Raw genomic sequence first — 23,515 nt, 5'->3', positions numbered from 1 at the left:
CTCCTTAAATGTCAATCACAAAGTCGTCTCCTCTTGCAAATAATGTCCGTTTAGCATTCAGTCCCATCTCATGTTGTTTTCATTACACATGTTAGCTGCAGTCTACACATAATAAATCAGTTTCATTTGTGAAACTGGAAATCAGTTTGGAGCCATTTTATCAGAAGGATTGATCGTGCGATACACCACGCAACATCGTCCCTCAACTACCTGGCATAATCTCTTTTATATATTTACTCAATCCTGTTAAAAGAGTGATCAAAACTGTGAGCTTTGCAGCCACTACAACAACAAACACAATGTCCTCTATAATTTGTGTTCATCCAATGCAAGCGCCACAAACTAAAGCAGGTACTACAAAATAATTGAGTTGCACTCAAATACGCTTTCATTGCCCTGAAATACTGCATACCGCAAGTATTTCATGCTATGGAATAAGATAAATATGATTATTGCTTATGGATGTGTTATTCTTTATAGATGTTAATTTAGAGGATATACGCCTGTTTACCAACCAACCCCAACTCGGCTAAGCACGTGTCCTTTGGAAATGGAAATGAGGCCGCCTTTATTTGTCTCAATTTGTGTTTAAGCAAACTGCATGATAATTTCCCAGTTGGCTACGTTGTCTACTTACACTGGGATGAAGTGAACAGGCGAATGTGAGCAGCAGAGCATTTAATGGCCTTGATGAATCACTCTCTGAACACGCAGTATGTCTGAAGAAAACCTTATTTCCAAAGCCACAGGGGCGTTTGATTTTGAACATAAGACACAGTTACTTAGCGTGTGGTGATTAATGAACGCTCCAGGTATCGTGCAACAATAAAAAGATATAAAATATGAGCCTACATTAGTGTACCATTTCTGTTCATCGTGGGATCCTAGTGTTGTTCAAATGCATCGCTGACCTTCAGATGTATTTTTATGCTGTACTTGAAAACTAAAAAAAAATATTCAGCACATACATTTTAGTATTGCACATTGGGCCACGGTCAAAACCAAAATGTCCACCAAAGAAATGTGGAATAAAAAAATAAAGATGCATTTCATTCATGCAGCACCTTAAATGTTTTGCCAATGTTTGAATATTTTTAGATTCAGTTAATCAGGTGTGGACTCATAATTTATACTCTGACATCATCTCCTAAAATGTTGTTGATTTATAATAAAGTTCAACTCGTTAGCTGGGAACCTGCTACCTTTTTTTGTGCCCTCTGGTTTTATTTCAAATGTTCTCCAGATGGACCATTGTGTGTTTTAAGAGGGATTTTCCACTTTCTGTATTCCTTGTCCTATAATTCAGGGTATCTTCAAAGAAAGATTCTAATACTGTTCATGTCTGCCGTCTCATTTCAGGCCGTCCTTCACTCGGCAGTCAAGTCTACCATTTCTGCTAACCTGTGGGAGAATTTCTCACACTGTGACTCACCATCACAGCACTGCTTGAAATTCTGCTGAACTAGAACGGAAGCTGGAAAATAAAGGGCAGGAGAAAGAAGCAGAAGCAGAGGCAATCCCGCTGCCGATGTTCTCCACCAGACCGACCTGTCCATCACAGCCTCAAACGGACTCATTACCATCACTCAACTCTGAATCTCAAGTAGCAGGAATTATTTAATACAGTCAATTACCGGCCATCAGGACTATACTGGATTTCCTTTTGGGCTGAAATGCCACTCATTCTCTTAATCCTACTCATTACCTAAAGTCGCTGCCTGTTTATTCAAAGTGAACGCCGCACGACACACTGCTATTTTTGAATGAACCACCGCTGAGTATCCAGGATTGCTTTTAACTTCGAAGAAGGGCCCTTGAGCCTCTAACCGTCTTCTGGCTGCCAGCTGTAGCATTTGGGTGTCGAGCGCTGGTTTCAGAAAAAAAGCCCTCTGGATGGTCGCTGAAGATGACTTGAGCTGGCAGACCTAAAAGCCACTTGCCCAGAGAGAGTTTGGCAATAGGACACACACAACACACAAATGAGGTTGCCAAGGTGGCTTTGAGCCATGCTGGTGCTGCTACTCATCGTCGAGCCTTGGAGTACAGGCTATCATCATCCCTATCATCATTCACCCAAGCTGAGGAAGATTCAACGGCCCCGAGGAGCGAGGCTGCATTCCTGAGCGATTCAAAGAAAACTGCGGGAACAATCAGCAACTCAAAGCTACATCCTCAGTGACGCAAACGGACACATTAATACTCTGCTGCAGAAATCCTTCATACGGGAGAAACAAAGCTGCTTTGGACCCGACTTGAAAAGGCGCAGACACTGAGCAGGTTAGCAAGACATCTTTCACCTTGGTTGTTCAGTCATTCATACGCGCACGTGCTTCCTGCTTCCTGCATTCGCTGCAAGGAGGAACACCACAGTTCCAGCTTGCTTTCAGCTCCATGAGAAGCAAGAAACACAGATACAGTTTGTGTATCTGCACTGCAACAAGGATTTATTCCAGTGCATGATTTTAATGTCTAGGAGGGAAAGAAATGCCACAAAAGGAAAAGAAATAATGCAAAAAAAAAAAAAAACTGAGGCGTAGTGAAAAGAGGAAAGGGGGGAAAGGTGTGTGGGGGGGGGGGTTCTGCTGCATCTAAATAAAAAGAGAACCCGAGTATAGTATAGTCGCCATGGAGAAGGGGAGAGAGGAGGAATGGGCAGGAAGACTGAAGCAGAGCTGATTGATCCAATCTCAGTGTGTAGGAAATCAACGGAGGACTGTGGAGGAAACGATAAAAGATTATTAGATAGAGAGAATAGGAGGATGACGACTGCTTGGACAGTCCTGTAGTAAACCCAAGAGTGAATGCAATGACATATTATGCTGGTTGTGGGCAGATGGGAAAGGTAGATGGCATCGAACATCAAGATGAAGAGATAGCAGAGTGGGAGAGAGTAATCAAACAGGCAAGGGAGGAGTGGAGACAGAAAATCTAAAGATTAGGAGAATGTGACAATAGGAAGAGATGGGATGGAGGGAAGAGCACACATGCAGATCCATGCCAAGAGAATGTTTATGGAAGGGAAGCGGGGGGGGGGCAGTGTGGCACTGAGGCATATGCTTGTTCATATTCATAGAGTGTTTCCAGTACGGTCTCAGCTCGTCTTTGCACGTCTTTCATTCTCTCCTTTTCTCTCTGAAATGCTCGGAGTGTGCAGAAATAGTCTGATTTAAACTAAAAATACCATCAAGAAAATAGACAAATAAAAACTGGGTCCATGCCGAGATGCATGATGGCGCACTCTCTTTTTTCACCCGCACATATCGAACGCTGCTTTTGTGTTGTTCTCAGGCAGGAGCTGCTTGCTGCTGATGCAGATCTCTTTCATAGCAGCATACTTAAATATACACACATAAGCATGGGCAGAGAAAAACTACATCGAACCATTCCTTTTTAAACACACAGTTTATACTAAGCTAGAAACTTACTTGTCTTCAGATGGACTGTCCAACTTGCACTACCCCACCTCAGGCCCCCCCCCCCCCCCCCCATCGACACTATCTGTTTTATAGTTTGCATGGATTTTGACTGCACCTAAGGGGCAAACTTTGCATCCAGTACCGAGTTCTCCGCCACAAAGGCATGCATGCGTGCAGAGAAGGGGAGAACAAATTACTTGCCTTTAAAGGATTTGTTTGTCAAATGTGCTGTCAAATCATGTCAGGCGTTTCATGTCAGGGTACATTTTCTGGCCCCCCGACTGGCTAAAGAAATGATACAAACTACTACATATCACGCCCCAATGTAATTTCTGCAGTTTTCATCATCATTATCACATCAGAAAATATTGTTCTGTCAATGTTCGCACACAGAGTTCGTTTCGTCTGTAGCTGTAAATTAATGCCACCGATTTTGATGTCAGGGACTCGCTAGGCGATGAGTTATAATTCATTCAATGTATTAGCTTATGCCTTCTTTTGTATTAAAAGCTACTGTGGGCAATTAATCTGATTTCGTTGATGTCCCCTCGTTTAATTTCATGTCAATCACTCCATTTTAGTTAATCTCCTTAGGAAAAAAAAATCTCTCCTTTATTTCCCTTTCCTGTGACTGTCAATGTCCAATTTTCTCCATCTCTATCATCCTTTTGCTTTCACTGATTCTTGTAATCTTTCCTGTCTGCTCACTCCACCCTTCATCGCCTTCTCTTCATCGTAATCTGTTTGTCTTCTGCTTGGTTGCTCTGACCTATAAAATACTCGACAGCCTCTAAAAGCATTGCTGACTATACAATTCTCCAATCTTTACCACTTTAGAGGACGAAACAGATCTCTTAACATCAGACATAAAGTACAGAACTTTCGTTAACCATATGAATCTGAACTTTATGGTATGTCCTACACAATTTTTATTTGGAAATGGTGTTCTCCTGCCAAATCTTTCTGCTTTCTCTCTCAAATGTAATGCTCATTCTTTAATTTAAGAAACAAAGTAATATAGTCTTTGAACTTGTTTTAATTCAATTTTCCTTTTACTCTTTTTCAGTTAGGAGCTGTGCACCAACATGGCAGCCGAGAGTCTTGCTGAGCTCCGCGATTGGCTCTTTCTGCTCCTCCTGTGCCTCACCTTATTGGCTGAGGTGCTGGAACTGGCGGCAGCAGCCATTGCCATGGAGACAGATGAGGGAGGCGAGGGCATAGTTTGCCCCTCGGTGTGCCGCTGTGACGAGGGTTTCGTCTACTGCAACGACCGTGGCCTCAGCATAATACCGCCACTACCATTGATGGCTGCCATCCTCTACTTGCAGAGCAACCGTTTACGCAATTCTGGGCTGCCACCCTCACTGGAACGCAGCAACTCCATACGAGTGATATACCTGTACGCCAACCAACTAGATGAATTCCCAATACATATCCCGCCTTCCTTACGGGAGCTGCACTTACAGGATAATAACATAAGAACGTTACCGAGATCTGCTCTGGCAAAGTTACCATTACTAGAACGTTTACACCTGGATGATAACTCTATATCCACAGTTAGCATCCAGGAGCGAGCATTTTCTGGGACCCCACGGCTTAGGCTGCTTTTTCTGTCTCGGAACCACCTGTCAAGCATCCCTGCAGGATTGCCGGCATCCCTGGAAGAGCTGCGATTGGATGATAACAGAATTAGCACTATTCCAACACATGCCTTCCGTGGGCTCTCCTCCCTGAGGCGCTTGGTATTGGATGGCAACCTGTTGGCCAACACGCGCATTGCTGATGACACCTTTTCCCGTCTCTCAAACCTCACTGAGCTGTCTCTGGTGAGGAATGCTCTTCAGTCGCCGCCAGTTAACTTACCTTCAGCTCACCTTGTCCGACTCCATTTGCAAGACAACGGAATGACTCACATACCAAGGGGAGCACTAGATGGGATGCGGCACTTACAGAAGCTGGACCTGTCAGGAAACAATCTGACCAGTCTCCCTCGAGGACTTCTGAGGGACACAGAAAGCCTGGAGCTACTACTACTACGAGGAAATCCCTGGTACTGTGGATGCAGTCTTCGCTGGCTCCATGTGTGGCTGCATGGCCGGGGGGCAGCAGTAACTGTCAGGGGTCTGACCTGTCAGGGTCCTGAGTCTGTAAGGGGCCAGACCCTCCGAGACCTATCCTCCCTGATGGAGCAGTGTGAAGTCCCTGTTGCTGGTGCAAATCCTGGAATCGGGGTAAATCCAGCAGAGAAAGATGGAGATGAAGGTGGTGTTGGAAGGGGGCATGCAGTGGCTTCAGTCCCCCATGGTAGCACCACCACTACCTCTCTGCTGATTCCCACACAAGGTTCCCTCTTCACCCTGCGAGCCAAGCGACCTGGCCTTATTATGCCTCTGCCTCCCGGTGAAGGGGGGCAGGTCTCTGGAGATGCCCTGGAGCTGGCTGTAAAACCGCTCTCTTCAGACAGTGTACTGGTAAGTTGGTTATGCCCACAGCCAGCACCCTCCTTCCGCCTGTCGTGGCTGAGGTTGGGTAGCAGTGCAGCTCTTGGTTCCATAACAGAGACTCTGGTTCCTGGAGAACGGCGGCAGTACCTCCTTACCCAGCTCACCCCACGCTCTCATTACCTCATCTGCTTGTTACCACTACGACCAGAGCCTTCATTTGGGGGTTCCAGCATGGGTTCATCACAGGCTGGAAGCGTGGACAAAAACAGTAAAGACTCAGCTCCGGCCTGTGCTCAGATAGAGACTGGAGAGGCTCTGGTTAATTCAGGAGAAGAGGGGTCGGATAAGGAGGGGCAGGACTCTGAACTAACAGCCCTACCACTGGCTGGAATCATAGGGGGCGCCACAGCATTAGTAAGCCTGCTGTTAATTTTTGGCATATTCTGCTGGTATGGACAAAGAGCAGGTTACATTACTGGGGACTCAGGCTCATACGGCAGGGGCCGAGGTGGTAAACATTATGATGACTATGTAGAGTCCGGCACCAAGAAAGACACCTCCATCTTAGAGATCAGGGCCCCTGCTGCAGGATTTCAGATGACAGCTATGGCCAATCCACCCCTGCAGCCTAAGCTTGAGGATGTCACCTACATCCACACTATTTTCCCCTCCTCTTCTTCCCAAGCTAATGGGACCTACCGGAGCAGCCAAGGAGCTGGTAGCCTCAATGGCACCATCCTCAGCCAGTCCAGCCACCATCGTGCCACTTATGGTACCAACCGTGGCTACAGAGAGGGTGGCATCCCCGACATAGATTATGCCTACACGTGATGATACAGGGCCACAATCCCTGAGCCATGAATGCCAGGTGCCATTTGACGATGATCCCTTGGCTGGTGGCCATTTTTGTCCTTGTTTTCCAAAGTACCCTCTGTGCCTCTACTGGTTCAATTCTGAATGGTTCACTAGGTAGAAAAGACTGATTTCAGCTATGTTAAATGGACACTGCTATTGAGTTACAGAAGTTAGTCCTATTATACTCTGCTAGTGTATGCTACATCATACAGGAAGCCCCTCTTTCAGCGCTACTCAGTTATAAATGGTGACATTTTCTCTTTTGGATATTTCAGTGTCTTTCATACCTAGTGTTCTTCTCGGCTCATAATAATACACAGTAACTTATTTGAGGTTGAAATAGTAGGCTTAGCTGATTTAGCAGGAGATATATTTATAATTCGTGGAGAAGGCACTTGATGTTTATAGAGATAGCTTTCATATCTTCTTACCAACTGTATGCTCTGTGCTGTATAGATAAAAGGGATGACAGAGAGAAATCAATGGTTGCTTTAACCCACACATGAATATGCATCATGGTTGACATGAAAAGATGTGTTCCTAGCACCCTCATTTTCCTCTAGTTTACTCTATTCCTTTTTTTTCCTCCTTCTTGCCTCTCTTTTTTGGCTAAGGCTTTTTCCTTTCATTTCTCTCTTGTCCTTTGTTGTGCCGGGAGCGGAGGATGACTTTGTTCTCACCAAGGGAGCTGACAGCTGTGATAACAGTTCTGACAGAGATGGGAGACATAAACCAGAGACTAATGAGAGAGAGAGAGGGTTAGTGAAAGTGGCGATGGATGGATGGATGTAGAGCTGGTTGCCGAGTGTGAGGAAGATTCGGGAAAGGGAAGCGGATTAGTGGAGAAACGGGCAAGTGACAAAGACATTTGCAGTTGCAGGAGGTAAAAAGCTGAAAAAAGGAAAGAGATTGTGATCATGTGACCATCGGCATCCAAACAATAAGTTGTATCCACGACACTCAGCAAATGTCTTTGTGAATGTTTTCTTCCTTCAAGGTGTTTTCAGTTGCCTGTCATCATTGCACGTTAGTTTCCGGGCAGTCTCCCTCTTGTGCATCATATTATGAAGTTTTAAGACCACACTGAGAAAAAAGTAATTATAAGTTCAATAATAAAATGGAAATACCACAAGAATAAAGTTGAAATTGCGAAAAGCACAAATAAAGTCATAAATATTAGAGAAATAAAATTTGATAGAATCAGAATTCTGAGGTGAAAGCCTCAAGTTTAAGAAAATGGTTACATTATACAGGGGAAATAATAGAAGAGTGGCATCAACATAAAAATGAAGACCCTCAAGCAACCTATCAATAATTTAGTATAGGTTTGACAGATAAAGAAATATTGACATATTTCTATATATTTGGGAATGTTCACTCCATATGAGTATCAGGAATCTGGTTCTGTTCCAAAGAAAAGACTGAACAGATTTGAAGGAAATTCTGTTGTCAAGGAGGCCATAGCTAATATTATGAGGTTATCCTTGTAATGATGAATTATAAATGTAATCATTCAAATTACCTTTTTAATCCCAAAATTAATTGTAAAATAACATTTTCTCAATTACAACTTTATCACAGTAACGCTCAGATTATATCCGCTCTTTCTGCTATGCTTAAAATCTCAGATGATTTATGCTGTTTTGTCTAATAGTCCTCTTTAAGATCTTGCACGATGTCTTAATTAGAACATTGTCACCCAGTGGACCCATCGACATGATTTCAGAAACGTTTGTAACACAGGCAAGTCAGAAAACCCTTTCTTTTTTAAAGAACAATGTTGACCAAGAACATAAAATAAAAAGATATCCTTTCAGAATTAAGTTAATTACTGCATGAACCAAAATCACACAATGGTCTGGTTTTATCATGATATTACCTCGTCAAATGCAGTGAAAGAAACCCAGTCATACATCTCATAATAATAACCCCTTCTTTTCTGGCAGTGAGTAAATTATTTTTACTCGAGGATTGGTTTTGCAGCTTTTTGTTTTTCTAAATTATTTTCAATTTTCCTAAAAGGTTGTAATGGAAGCTGTTTCTATTATTATCTGTGATTGTTCAAATACAAACATCCGAGAGTGGGCAACATTATCTTAGTGTATGTAATTTTATTTTGTAAAATACTGTACATACATATATTGTGCTTGAGATATGCTGATTGGAAAATGTATCAGTGATGAAAATCTGTCTACTTTTGGATATTACAGAATAAGAAACAAACCTGGCAAATTATAGTATCACCACATTGATGGGAAAAATACATAGAATACCAACATTGACATAAAGCTATGTTCAGTTATGAGAAATATAACAGCTCAATGCAATGCGAGAGCTTCTACTGTATGAAGAACTATGACAAACTTGTTGAGTATAAATGATTAGCCAAGTCAATCAATCAACACCAAACTAATCTGAAAATAATATTGGCTACTTCTTTATTACAGCCTCCTGTTTTGTTTTGTTTGTTTGTTTTTGGGAGGGGGGGGGGGGGGGGTCTAAATTAATTACAAACCTTAATCTGTTAGCCACATAATCAATTCTAAGATATCAGTTGGATAGTTGTGAGAAAACAAATATCACTATTGCCCGTTTTCTTCTGGATTTAGATCTCTTCTATGGCCCATGGGCCACCCTTTGACACAGTTTAATGGTATTCAGGCAAGTGGTTTCAATTGACCAAAATTGCCCAAAAGGTCATTGAAATATTCAAATTAGAAGAAAGGTAATCCTTTATCCGAAATCACCCCAACTTTTTGGGTTCTTCCTTGCTACATGCCTAGACCCATTAGGTTAGAACCTCCTCAGTGGAAATACAAATCGAATTGTGCAGTTGCAACTACGAAAATGTATATTGTCTAACAGAATCTGTCATCATGTCACCCGACACTGCAAGGCTTCGCGTTATGGTTTTAGCAACTGATATTTTGAACTGGAAACATCTGAGATTAACCAATTTACATCGTCCTTTATGGGGGGGTTTCTACAGCAGAAGTGAAATACTTTAAAGGAGGATGAACTTCAAATGAGACTCGAGCAATCCAGTCAGAGATTAAATGAGGAAGAGGAGAGAGTAGAAGGGAAAAAAATAAATAGACAGAGTTGGTGAGAATGGGGAAGACTGATATATTTTGAAACCAGTTTTTACTTTCAGTACCTCTAGCTCTCTCTTCCAACCTGTGTGACTGTGTACCAGTAATATTGGAAGAGCTCTGATGTAGATTTCTGTTTCTTACTGCATTTGCTTTGGTCTTTCTCTTTATAAAAGTAATGAAGTTTCCCTTCATTTATTGCATTCTTTTCATTTCGTGCTGAAATATTTTCCTTTGAAAATGATGTGATACTGAAAACAGTTACGTATAAACATAAACATGGGTGAAAAATGCTACTGTATTTCATTTATTGGTATGTTGTCTTTTTTTCTACACAGATAAATAAAGACTACTGAAAAAAAAAAGTGTTCAGTGTGTGTGTGTGTGTGTGTGTGTGTGTGTGCGTGCGCGCGCGCCTGCATGAGGTTCATTAATTCAGGAACAATGGATGGTGATATGAAATAATACACTGGGATGCCTTAAAAAATAAAAATCAATAAGGAGTTGAGATTATTAATATGATTTATGAAGCTCTGGAGAGGACATCGTTAAATCACACACGCTGGATGAATACATCAGCTGCTGTGCGCTTCGATTCGGAAGAATCTGCCAACCCAAAGCAGGCGTGTGTGTTTTCATCCCGTGAAGTTTGTGTTAAGGCTGCATGTTTTACCAAGAGAAACGGCGCGAGGACATTTGTCTGGATGTGCTCATGCTTTGTGCTCCCATGCAAGGGTGAAGACATGCCTCTCATTCTAAGTGAGTGCTAATGCTCGTGCAAGCATGGATCAATATAACGAATGGGGAACAGTATAAGTGTCCATCTACTGTAAGAGGAACTGCTTATGTTGAGTGTTTGTGAAGAGGCGAGTCAGAAAAGAATATTTAATATAGCCAGGAATGGGTTGCTTTTTACCGTGCATTTGCATTAGAGGAACACACCATCAACTTATTTGTTGTGGATTTTTAATGAAAGAGAAAGCTCTTTACTCTCTTTATTTCTTGTCTGTTATAAAGGGGGGGGGGGGCTTTCACTGTCGCAGTCCATTATCTAATGTCAAGCATCCCAGCATAATTATTCCAACTCACATTGCACTCAACAAAAAGATGTACACTTAGAGACTTAGTGAACGTCTGTTGAGTTGGAATCGTGCCCTTGCACTGTATCAAACGGCGTCAATGTGCTTTCTTTAAGTAGGCCATTCTCTATTGAACTTTAAATTCTCTCTGGAAGAAATCACCTCTATGTAGAATGTGCATACATGAACAAAAGTAACGCCTGGATTAGCAGTGCCTTCCCATTTATAACAACTCCACAGGGTTTATTTCATCTAGATTCCAGCAATATTTCCTGAGAAATTAAGGAAAATGTTGTTGAAAATGAAGTATATTGCCTTTTCATGCTTTTATATGGAGTATAAGTAAAAGCCATAATAGAAACTTGAGACTATGTGTGTTGGTTAAGATTTACAGAGCATCCCAGCTTTTCAGGAAACACTTCTGAGCCATAAAACCTGCTAGTTTTCTCATCGCATTATGAGTGGACCCAACAGGAGTGGGCACACCTACTTGAACAACTGCCCATCCTACACCAAATGGACAGGATACGTGTTCTTATCTTCTATATTCTGTCTGTGGCGATGATTAACACTAAAATGCTAAAGTAGATTGGCACTCTGAAGAGTGCAGGCCTCCAGCAAAGTCCGGCAGTCTCCTTAAAAAACATATCACCGGTAAGACTCGACAATCCCGAAGATGTTTGCCAAAAGAAAAGAAAAACTACCATGTACAGAATGTATTTTTCATTTAATATTTATTTAAGTTGGAAATTGTCATTAAAATTAAACAGTTGTGTCCTCGGTGTGGGAGTTGTTGTCCCCCCCCCCCCCCCCCCCCGTCTTTATCAATAGAGCAGCCTGTAAGCCGCAGTCACGTGACTTAAATGAGGCTTTTCATTGTTTTGACAACTTGAGCAGCAACTAACTTTTCCTCTAAGAAATATATAAAGGGTTGACACTTGACAAGAATCTTTACAAGCCTTATCCAAAGAAAAACGCAGCTTCTTGTTGAAAAGAAGACCCTCACAATCTCCATTTATTTTTAAATCCATGCATACATATACAGATCCACAATTACATTTAATGGGGTTTATTCTGGACCAAGTTCGCCTGAAATCCATTTGGAAGCTTTTAATCCAGCCAACAAAGGCAATGGGAGAAAACTCCCCAACGTGAAATAAAAAGGTCAGATGCATTTTAAACACTGTGCTCAGTATTTTCTTCAGCATAATGCTATTAAGAGAGATGCAAATGTGAATCTCGCCGTAAAGTGTCTTCAAGTGTTTGCATGTATTAAACCTCCTCAAGCGAAAGGTTAATGTATTCCTGTAGATCCACAGCTCTGGTGAAATGCATACGCACATACATTTCAGTGGTTGTGCACAACCCGACAGAATCATTTCCGCACCATATACAACGCGCATAGATTAGTTGCATGTGAATTTTGAGGATCCCACTCAATTGTTAAGCCTGACTGATGATAGACCGCTCCAACCATCTTGATGGGTGATGTTAGAAATTAACCGGCTCTCTGAAGTGTTCAATTAATGCTTCAGCGAAAATAACATAACAATATGTAATATCTTCCCAGCGACACTCCTCACTGCTGAGCTTCCAACCATTAGTTAGGCTGTCAAGAGAATGATGCGATGCACAGACATGACTGCGAAGGGACTAATTCACTTTAAATTGCCAAAACAACGAGCGTACCATATTTGTAAGCATTAATGCGCGTACGCGCAGTGAAAAGGATTGCGTCTTCGCAAAGACACAAGCCTGAAAAAAAATAAAAATCCAAAAACTTGCAGGGATTTAGTTTGAGAATGTCATTGTTGTTGGACACACTTTACTTTAACTGAGTCACGATGAAGCTGAATAATAAACACAAATATGTTCCTCCCAACACACACACACACACACACACACACACACACACTACAGGAAACCAGTGAAAGGCCACTTTGGTAAGAACTGATCCAACAACAAAACGTGAAGCTGTGGTGGTTTGGGTTTCTCTTACGCAATGAATCGGAAAACCTCAGTGAGAAAAGCAGGGAGAAAAAAATAAGATGGTCTCAAAGGGGATTATAAAACCATGAATTAGGCGGTCTGTCCAAAAGAGACACTTCACTAGAGGAAATAAGACAGACATCTTCTGCTCGGACCACAATGAGTTGTGTCAAAAGGCAAATTTCTCTTATTGTGCCACTGTCTGATATTCAATTTCCCAGCTTCTGTTTTATCTTTTAATTTTGCTTAATTATAATAATGTGTACAAGAGTTGTTGATGTTGGGGGGGGGGTTGGAACCTTGCAATTAGGAAAAAGATGATGTGAAAGATTGGCAAGCCTTTATAACTTTAAGTGTTGGAGCTATCTTCTGTCCCACATTGACATTAAATAAAACATTGATGGAGTCTTTTTCTACACATGATAAACCGTGATGCATGCAGTTTTATCTCCTGCCTGCAAGAGCGAACTGTGGAGAGACATTGTTCAAATGAGGAGCTTCAGGCAGCGGGCTCCTGCTGGATGGGGTCTTTCAGAGCTCTCAGCCTTCACTCATTGTTGGCTTACTGCACACCTCTCCAGGGCTACACGGTGGATCAACATACACCTCAGCCCTTGTAGTTATGGCAACGTGTGATTTCTCTGGAGTACTGACTCTCAGACTTTCTTCAGCAGAGGCAGGCACACTGCAGCCAAAAAACAAATGAATTCCAGGAAGACAGTAAATTATTCATTACCTAGTTTCAAATGCCATATAGTGTATTGTGATCACACCAGAGGTCCAGCCCGCATGATGAGCTGCTGATCCAAGGCCACGGCAATTTAATGATAAAAAATATGCAGATTTTACAATAGAATCAGCCATAAAGCTTGGATAGCTGTATTCAATCACTTTCATTTTGTCAAAGTAGGAAGAGACAAAAGAAAGCAAAGAATGTGAGCTGCTAACAGGTGATGTCTGTCTAGTCCATCCTGATGTTTCTCTGTGCCAAAAAAAGAGAAAGAGAAAAATGTTTGAGGCACCAACAATGAATGATAACAGACCGTTCCCTCCTCATGTCGCTGCCGTTCTGGTAACAAAGAGATAAAACTCTCGTCTACTAACGAACTATGCCTGCAAATATGTTACCGATACGCAGCAGGTTCAAAGCATTTCATTGGGCCCTGATAAATGTACTTAAAGAAAATACAAAATTAACTACAATGAATTTTATTTTTAGAAAATGATTTGTCCTTTTATTAATAATGGTTGTTACATGTACGCTTTAAGGAGGAATAAGTAGGCTAACTAGCCTTCCTAGTTCCAGAGATTTTCTAGATAAGTACAAATATGATACTAAGTGTACAAGGAATCAAGCCTCACATATCCATGTGCGAACCCCAAAGCACATCGCACGCTGCTGAGCTGACGGAAGACACAGAACGCAAAGGGTGTCCATAAATCTTAACGCTGCTCGACATCGCTGTGATTGAGGTGTTCGCTGTATCCCAATACATTACAGCGTCCTTGGGTTCTTTTTTTACATTTCCCTTTTTTATAGCAAATCAACTGACAGCTTGCTTTCAGATTTCTTGACACACGTCCAGGACAAAAAGGGGGACATAAATATTCTTCATTTTTAATTACACTTATTGTGTTGAAAGCGAATAAACCAAAATCGTCCTTGTTCATGTACTGAAAACAGATGTTTGCCAGAAGCTTCACAACATATTTGATTTATTGATATAATTAAAATAAAATTACAGAAATATTTTTTGCGGTTTTTTTATTCAAAACCCCAACAAATCTGTAACTGAAATTATACAAAATAAATCGGTGGAAATCGAGCAAGGAGTTCATTAAAGGCTACAATCCAATCGTCAATTTGCCTTCTCTAGACATCCTCATATGTTGAACTTTTCTTCCTTATGTTCTTCTTTGGGAACAAAACATTGACTGCACTAAATAATGCACATCTTCTAAAACCCAACCATGGACAATTTCAACAAAAACAATAAACTGATATACTGCATAAACCTGCTATAAATAGTAATTTCCTAAGCTCACATAAAAATCTCCTTTCAGCATCTGATAGTCTGCAATTTCAAGATGGTAATAATTGTGAGCCATGTGTACTGCCTGTACTTTCGGTGTGTCTCTGTGTGCTCGAGTGTGCGACAAAAGCATCATCCGTGATAAGGACCTGTGAGCAGACAATGAGGCCTTTCATGTCTTGGTGGAGAGAATAGAGGAGACAGGGACACCCAGTTTTGCGTCATCTGCACTCAACTACAGTATGATTATAAAGATGAGGGGAAAACGGAGCGCGTTGTCAGGCTGCATTATGCTTCATTAAGGGACAACACTGCCCAAAATAAGTATAATATTGCTCTACTGAGATTTAAACCGTCATTTCTCATCCTCTTGATGTTTCAGTGTCTCATTTCTGCTCGAAAATTATTGGCACAGTTGGTTCAACGACACATGTGAACGTAAATACGTAAAACGTCCGAATGGAGAAACACTAATCTTAAAATGAATTCACTAAAATAAGAGATTTGTCAGACTGTGAAATTATTTTTCCAACCATTTACTTACCAAGGAGGCTGGGAAAAACGTAAAATTAATATTATAATAGTTCCATTACTGCCATTACAATTAAGTAACAACTATTCATTCTATATTCAATTTTTTACAAATTCTTTGTTTTATTTATTTTTATTTTAAAATGATCTTCTGTATGTGTTTATATGCTTCATAAATTACCCACAAAACTCTGACAAAGTTTGTCCTACTCAAGCTGAGACATTTCTTCTTTCAGTTCTTTGTCAGCATCACTGAAGGCACAATATGCCCAACAAAGGGCGTGTTACTCTTCTTCTACTGTGGTTGGAAAGGCAGCGCTTCATCACTGAACATGATGCATAATTTTTTCAGGATGCTATATGTGCAAGTGTTGGGGAAAATATCAATAGAATTAATCATCTACATGAACAAGATTACTTCCCTGAGCGTTTCTAAATGCCAGTCAGTACACTTTCAGGTAATTGCACCAATGATGTGCAATTACCTGAACGTAATTACATCTGAATAATGTGGTCATGAAATGGAAGGTAAAACCTTTGCCACTGGCTTGAGACAGCGTTCTGCAGCCTCGGCGTGAAACTTACCGAGCCAACAACGCGTCTGACACTGTTTTTAAACCAAATACATTTTCTACTTGCACAACATTGACTAGTTTTGTTCCGTGTGGCGTTGAGGTAAGCACCATTAGAGATCAGGAGAGCATTGGGTCATGATCAGGAAGCTGTGGACATTCGGTGACTATCGGATTCAAGATGACATTTGGTTCATGTCAGACAAAGACTTCGCAAAGGTCAAAATAAAAAGGTAGAACTGTTTTTTATTCTCCTGTATATTACATCTGCATCATTTCCATGCATGCACTCCATCATTTGGCCATTTTGTTATGCTGGTTTTGAAGGATTAAGCTTGGAGGGTGATGCATGAAATCAGCATGAGTTCTGATAGTCAACAGATGATGATCTCGAGGACTGTATTAAGGGTTTTTTCACACAGGGCAGATATCGGAACATGAAACCTTAATCTCCCAACCGAACTGAGAAAACAGGTCTTTGTTCATCCAGTTTTGAGGTTGACAATTTTCAGTTTTCCCACAGCAAGCAACAAAACAGCACCTTAGAAGATTCTCTCCAATTCGTCAAGGAGCCCCAATTTTACACAGAAAGCAGCATTAGTCTTGATGGCAGAACTTCTGATGGGCCAAGTGCCGATGATCAAGCTGACTCCTTCCCTCTTTTACACCCTCATTCACTCCATCTCTTTCCATCCCTTACATTGGCCCAATCAGACTAATGAGACCAGCCCTACCCGCTTGCTAAAGTGGCGATTGATTGGAGGGGTGGGAAAGCTTTTAACAAGGGAGGGGTGGGACAAAAATAATTAGGACGAATGAGCTTTTCTGCAAACTCCTTCAGTTTGTCTTTTCTTCTTTCCGTTTATTTACTGACCTGCACAACATTAGGGATTAACTCCCTCCAAGGAGACGTTAACTTCTCAATGTCAGGTTGTAAATCAATGTCTCGCTCCTCTGAGGTCACGGCCTAGCGATGATGTCTAAATGGATGTGCTGAAGGAAAAGCGGCGGAATGGGAGTGGACGAAACTCCGGAGATGAGCCATAAAGCACGATAGCACGTTTTCCATCTTCCCACTCAAAATGAGACACAAACTAGGAATCAGAGCATCCCAGTGGAAACTCGGGCAATGACCCGTGAAAGCTCACGATTTTCAGAACGCAGACAGCACTAATGTCGCCGCCCAAATGACCAGGAAAGTGGACTTTCTGACAGTTGCGGCGTAATTAACTTGGACAGATCTGGACTGGAAAAACTGGAGCAACAAACGAACTAAATTCATGCCGCAGTAAAGTCACAACGCCACTGCCTCCCCCCAAACATCGCCCGTGGCAAAGACACAGATACAAGAGGACAGAATGGACAGGACAACATCACTTGAGTGCAGTGATGAAAAGAATGAGATCTCAAGATTTAAGCTAGAACAGTAAAGTGGTCAGCAGAAAAATAAACAGAAAAACTCAGCTGAACATTAAATAATATCCGGCGTTAAAGCGTCAACGTGGATTTAAACACTGACTCTCTGTGCCGGCTCGTTCACACCTACTGACTTTCATTTACTTTACCGTCAAAATGACCTTCCTCGCGAAGAGAGGATTATTTTACATTCATTTGATAATGATAATGTAAATAAATTAAATACGAATGCTTCAATCCACTTTAAATTATTCAGTCTCCAGCTAGAGCCTATAAGGCAAGACGGCTGTTATTCAATTAACCTTTTATTTTAAATGACTGAAAATTACTTTTTCAAACATAAACACCAAAAATGGCCTAATTAGTTTCCATTCCCACTTCTCGTTATTTCCCACGCTCCCCTAATCACCTCCCTCTCTATAAGAGACAATTAGGGAATATTTATAGGGGCTTTGCTAAATTTCCAGTCAGCCTTGTTCCACCTGCTGACTAACTGAGACCAATTGAGTTAATCAGGATTAAAATTATTGTTGTTTTAACTGTTTTTTTTTATTTGAGGAAGAAATCTGATCCTACATAAAACTAGCAAATTTCACAAGATAAAAAAAAACAAAAACAGAACCATTTCATGTGTAATGCTCAAGTAAATTTCACAGTAAATATCACTCCTTCAAAGGCAATGTCCTTTTTTCCAGTATTGTTTGAGTTACCCCGTTTGCACCCGGCCTTGCCTTTGACCTGCACGCTTACAGTTGGCCTTTCTGATTCAAATCCACACAGGTCAGACTTACTGAAATGGATTTTCCCCTCCACTTTTTATTGGATCTTGCACTGCAAATCCTCTTTCCATTAAAACCAACCGCAGGTTAAAAAGGTCTCTGTTCGGCACACTTTGCTCGGAGCTCGCCTCTGAAATTTTGCCCGAGTTTAGAGGTGATCGTGGCAGCGTGTCGCATTTACTCTGACAATGAAGACGCTTCTACAATGTTGATTTCCTTCTTAAGTGCTAGTGTGTACAGACATACAGCTGACAGGCGTACTGAGGGAGCGAGTCCATTAGCACTGCTTCACAAAACACAAAGTCAGTGCAGCTGAAATGAAAATAGAGCTAAAGAACTTAACTAGCAGCAGGGAGGAATGGGCTGAGCGTTCAGAATGCATCCAAAGACACACACACACACAACCACACACACACACTGTAAACACAGTCCGTTAGTGTCTCGGAGCACACATACAAAATATTAATCTGCGATAGCAAACCTGCTATGACATTTCGCATCCTGTAATATGAGCTGTCATAAAAGGAGCTGACAAGAGCTCTAGGGGAGATGCATGCTAACTGCAGCACAGAGCGATAGAGAGCACACACTGGAGCCTTTGGGATCTCAACAGCACAAGAAATCTCTGTTCAGGGGGTTTCTATCGCCTCCCCTGACCCCAGATTCCATCTGGGAGGCTGGGTGGATCATGCATGCCTCTCTCGATTAAGATCTTGGAAAGGGCTCTGCAGCAACAATCACTTAATCACTGACCTGATGCTGGAAAATCCCATTAAAGTAGTTTAAGCATGTAAGGATTCCGTTATGTGTCACCTACCCCTCTCCTTAAAGGAGGCGAATGCAGCTCAGGTGAAACCGCAGAAATTATTTTAGTCGCTGTGAAGTGAATTACAAAAAACAACCTTGGCTTGGAGGTGTTCCACACACATTCTAGCAGAGTGTCAGCAGCCAGGCTGATTGTGGTGCTTAGCGCGGCGCTAAGCCCCACTGAGAGAGTCGGCTGTGAAGCCTTGCAGAGGGAGCGTGATGCTGTGCCGTTATAGAGGAACCGTCTTATGAGGGTCTCTACCTGCACACCGTAGGGTTTGCCAGTTTATCTCTATTTAAGGGTTTGGCTATTTAGGTCTTAAAGTCGTTAAACAGGATCGCATCGGACTCCTTTCTCCGGCAGCTGATCTCTAGTCAAGCCCACTCGTCCATTTGCTTCGGTTCCTTCATCCTCAATCCGCTTGATTGCATTTGGCGGTCGTCACCAACGGTGGATTTTTCTGGAATCGATAGAGGACGTACAGCCGATGTTCACCCCGCACGGCCGTTCCGATACAGTCCAATGTAATAACGCTTGAGTTGATGCTGCATGGTGTCGACAGCAGTTTCATCCACATTAATCTGTCTTTACGTTTATACCAAGTCAGAAAATGTCAGAGCTCTGATTATCTTATCAGGTTTATAGATGATAGATCTGACATCCCACAGAGATCTCATACATACATATATATATATATTATTATTTTTTATGGTTATTTTTACTTGTCAGTTACTTTGAGTTGGATGTTGATGATGGTGGAAATTATTCACAATGACTTATTCATGAAGGTATTCATTTCTTTGAAGCAGACGTCTAGCTCAGTCATCTAATTTCAAAGAACATCAGGTCATTTTTGTGCAGGATGTGATGCCGTGATTGTGATCATTTTTGGATCATTTCCATTTTCAACAGAAAGCGATTAACACCACGATGCCCTGAGATTTATTGGAGCCGGTACCAACGCAACACCAGGAGAACAACATGTATAAAAGCATCTCTGCAGCAATAAAGTACTTTTGTTACACTTTTTTTTCCCTCCATCAGCCTCATCACCTCGACATTGAACCGATAAGGTCCATGTGTCCATTAACGATGAAGCCCTTGTAGCCCTAATGTTTCTGTTTGTTTGTATATTTGTTTGTTTTTTTGAAATGTACACATTTCTTTTTTAATGGAGTCGTCTTAGATTCAAGGACAATGTCCTTACAAACTCACTTCAGCAGCTGTGTCGTCCAGAGCCAGGCGTCTTCGCCTGATAATCCATCCCCAGAGGTTCTCACAGAGATGAGTTTGCCTTGTTAGGCTCAATACTGAAATGGCTGATTTCTATGACCAGGCAGCTACTTGACATTGGCTGAATCTGCTTCTGCCCTTTGTATCGATTGCATCCAAACATTTGTTATTATTATTATAATTATTCCTTGCGAGTTAATCCTCAGGCTCGTCTCGGCATCTCAAGTTTATTTCGTGGATCTTTGCACAACTTTACAAAACTGCTGTCAGTCAAAAACCAAAGCAGTCGTCTTTGCGCTCATCCAGACAATCAGAAGGAATTCCATATTCCTGCTGACATCCTACATCACAGCGACGCCACGCCCATAGTTGCACCCCACTAATGACTTTCTGAGCCGTTTCCCCTCCGCCTGCCTGCAGTCAGCTATCCAGACCTTCATCTGACCATCTGCAGTTTCCTCATAGGTTCCTTATCAGTGAGAACGTTTCAGTGTCGTCTGCACACACACGCCCACTCGCTCCCATCCTGCCCGTCAACTGAGGCTCATATTTATGCCCCTCGCCCGTTACTACAGTCACTTGGTTTCCAGCACCAACCAACAGTTTTATCTCTGAACTGCAGAGACCAACCAGGGAGACCCAATCCCCTGGAAACACACACACACACACACACACACACACACGATAGAACACGTGCACACATACAAAAGTGTACAGGTGTGCATGTGTGTATTCTGTCAACACAGCCAAATGTGTTCAGGCGCGAGCTGCACATATTCAGGCTCTCATCAAGCTCGAACTGCGACATTGATGAGCGGCTCAGCCCGAACGCCTCCGCCGGGATCAGAACGTTGTTAATCACGCGACAGCGCACGTCTTCATTTAGTGACTCGGCTAGCTAGCCTGAGAGTGGTCGAATCACTGCTCATGCATGCTGGACAGTAAACAAAAAGAACTCCTATGCCTAATTTCTAAGACTTTTTCCATTAAAATGTTAGTTCTACGCAGGGAAAAAGGCTAAGACAAATGTAATTTAATGTCAAACCAGCGAAGAAGCACTTCAGCGGCTGGAATTAAGAGTTGGAATGGAAATGGGGGGGAAAGAAACTTTTGGAGGTGAAAATGCAGCTCAGTGCCGCAAAGCAAATTTGCATTTAATCAATTTGAGAAACAGTTTTAATGCATAGTTAGTTGCTGAGATGTTGTGTCCACCCACTCACACACACACACACGCAGACACACACACACCCACACCCACACACACACACACACACACACACTCTCCCACATTTGCTCGCATGCACACACTTCAAGAACTCATCACTCCGACGACGTTTCATTGTGCAATCCATCTTAATCAGCTAGCCCATCAGAGACAATATAACCTCCCCTCCATCTCTCGCTGCTTCTCCGGACGGAGTGATTGAGGGGTGTAAAGAGAAGGATGTTTCAGTCCGCCGTCTCCTACCCCCATACCCCCCCCCCCTCCCCCTCCTCCTCAGCAAGACGGCTCTTAAGTGCTTGTGGGTTTTTATGTTTGTAGTGTTTTATAGGAGTGGGCAGGAGCCAGGGGCTGTTAAAGTGTGGAAGGGGGGCGGACGAGGGGGAGGAGAAAGAGGAGGAGTGGGGAGTTACTGTAAATCCAATCTTTATGGAGAGTGACACAAAGAACAAACAGCAAGCGCCCGGCCTCCTCACAACGCCCCGCTTACCTGATCAATCAGTGCTGAATGACACAGAAGGAAGGCTCTGGGTCATATGTAGAGCCTGAACACCCCCCCCCCCCGCAACCGACTGCGTATCAGTGACGGGTCAAATTTAGAGAAATGATTTCCCCTTGTGGAATGCGCTTTCTTTGAAAAGGTTCCGTGTCTATATGCATCCACACGTACACATCGGTTTGAGTGCACCTTGAGTAGGAGTGTGTGTTTGAGTGCACCTTGAGTAGGAGTGTGTGTTTGAGTGTCTGCAGTCATTTTGCTAACACCAGCCAGGCCTGGAAGCCCCCGCCCCTTCCTACCTACCAGTCTGCCAGTGTAGCGTATAATTGGCCACAGCTGGCTTCAAATGAATGCCGGTTGCGTTAAGGGCTAAATGATTCTTCAAGGCCTATCAAAGCAGCCAAAAAACACACACACACACACACACACACACACACACACATCACTCCCACCCACATGTCACAATCCACAGGCTGGATGCTTTCTAATAAGGCTGATGCTTTGCTGCTGGATCTGCAACATGAGGATCGTTCTAAATGGGCAGAACCAAATGTCCATTTCGCAACTGCTCTCTTGTCCATCAAAATCTGCTCTTTTATTTTCATGTCTTATCTCTTTAAGCATGGGTGGCCTCACTGGGATCCTCTGAGTCAATCGGTTAGTCACCGAGAGAAAAGGTCAGGCACTTAGTCGACGAAAGGGCCACGGAGACAGTCGGCTGGGTCGTCCAGCGGTCGGGTCGGACCACCTGGAACCCCTTTGTGAGGGCGGGCTGGAACTGATCATCGCTGCGAAAACACAGTCCGAGACTTAAATACTAGCCGGTGTCCCCTACCTTTATCCTCTTTCACTCCTCCAGATACTGCCCTCCCTCTCTCCTCAGTCACCAAGCTGACTTTCTCTCGCTCGCCCATCTCTCAGTCATGCTTCCTCAGGCACTGTTGTGCTTTTTCAGCCCCCCTCCCTCACCTTGCCTCGTCCTCTTCTCTAAACGACACTTTACTAGCTATTTCCTCTTGTTAATTCCACGCTTCTCTGCATTGTGTGACTCTGTAAAAGGCTCTAGTAAAACACGCGCCACAACAAAATCACCTCTACAGGCACAGAGGCAAATGGCAATTACCGGCTGCAAACACACAAACACTATAATAACCTCAATATTTGACGGCAGATGCATGCATGGATGCGTCACAAACAGAAAGACGAGCAGCAACACCATTAATGTGAGAGTCAACGATCAACATATTCGCTGGATGCTGGCACAGTTTACACCTGCCGACAGTCAGCTGCCAATGAGGAGCTACCGTTTTCTGCTGAGGCTTCATCATCAAGCATCATTTTTGGCACGCAGGCCTGCCTCAGTCTTGCGTGATACGTGTGCCAAGACTGTGATTATTATTTTTCCCCAAAAGCACGAGCAGCCATGTGGGAAAAGGTCTTAAGTAAAAAAACTGCTGTTGGGCTCCATCTAATGGTCACTCCAGAAATCCTAATCCTCCTTCTGAGGTGGGAAACAACTCCAGGGAAGATGTGTGAGCAATTATTAC

General features: G+C 42.6%; 1 protein-coding gene across 1 annotated transcript; it reads left to right on the top strand.

Moving 5' to 3' along the window:
- The first annotated feature begins 4,495 nt into the window (after positions 1-4,495).
- LOC137914751 (leucine-rich repeat transmembrane protein FLRT1-like) lies at positions 4,496-6,691 on the top strand. Its single transcript, XM_068758248.1, has one exon. The coding sequence runs from the start codon at positions 4,502-4,504 to the stop codon at positions 6,689-6,691; it is 2,190 nt and encodes a 729-aa protein (XP_068614349.1). The 5' UTR covers positions 4,496-4,501.
- The last annotated feature ends 16,824 nt before the right edge of the window (positions 6,692-23,515 follow it).

The sequence above is a fragment of the Brachionichthys hirsutus genome, unplaced genomic scaffold, assembly GCF_040956055.1.
Source record: "Brachionichthys hirsutus isolate HB-005 unplaced genomic scaffold, CSIRO-AGI_Bhir_v1 contig_1470, whole genome shotgun sequence".
Lineage (NCBI taxonomy): Eukaryota > Metazoa > Chordata > Actinopteri > Lophiiformes > Brachionichthyidae > Brachionichthys > Brachionichthys hirsutus.
The sequence above is the reverse complement of the archived record's forward strand: the minus strand, read 5'-3'. Positions and strand labels throughout refer to the sequence as shown.

Excerpts from the sequence above, each read along its gene's own strand:
- LOC137914751 (XM_068758248.1), top strand. The coding sequence starts at position 4,502 with ATGGCAGCCGAGAGTCTTGCTGAGCTCCGCGATTGGCTCTTTCTGCTC.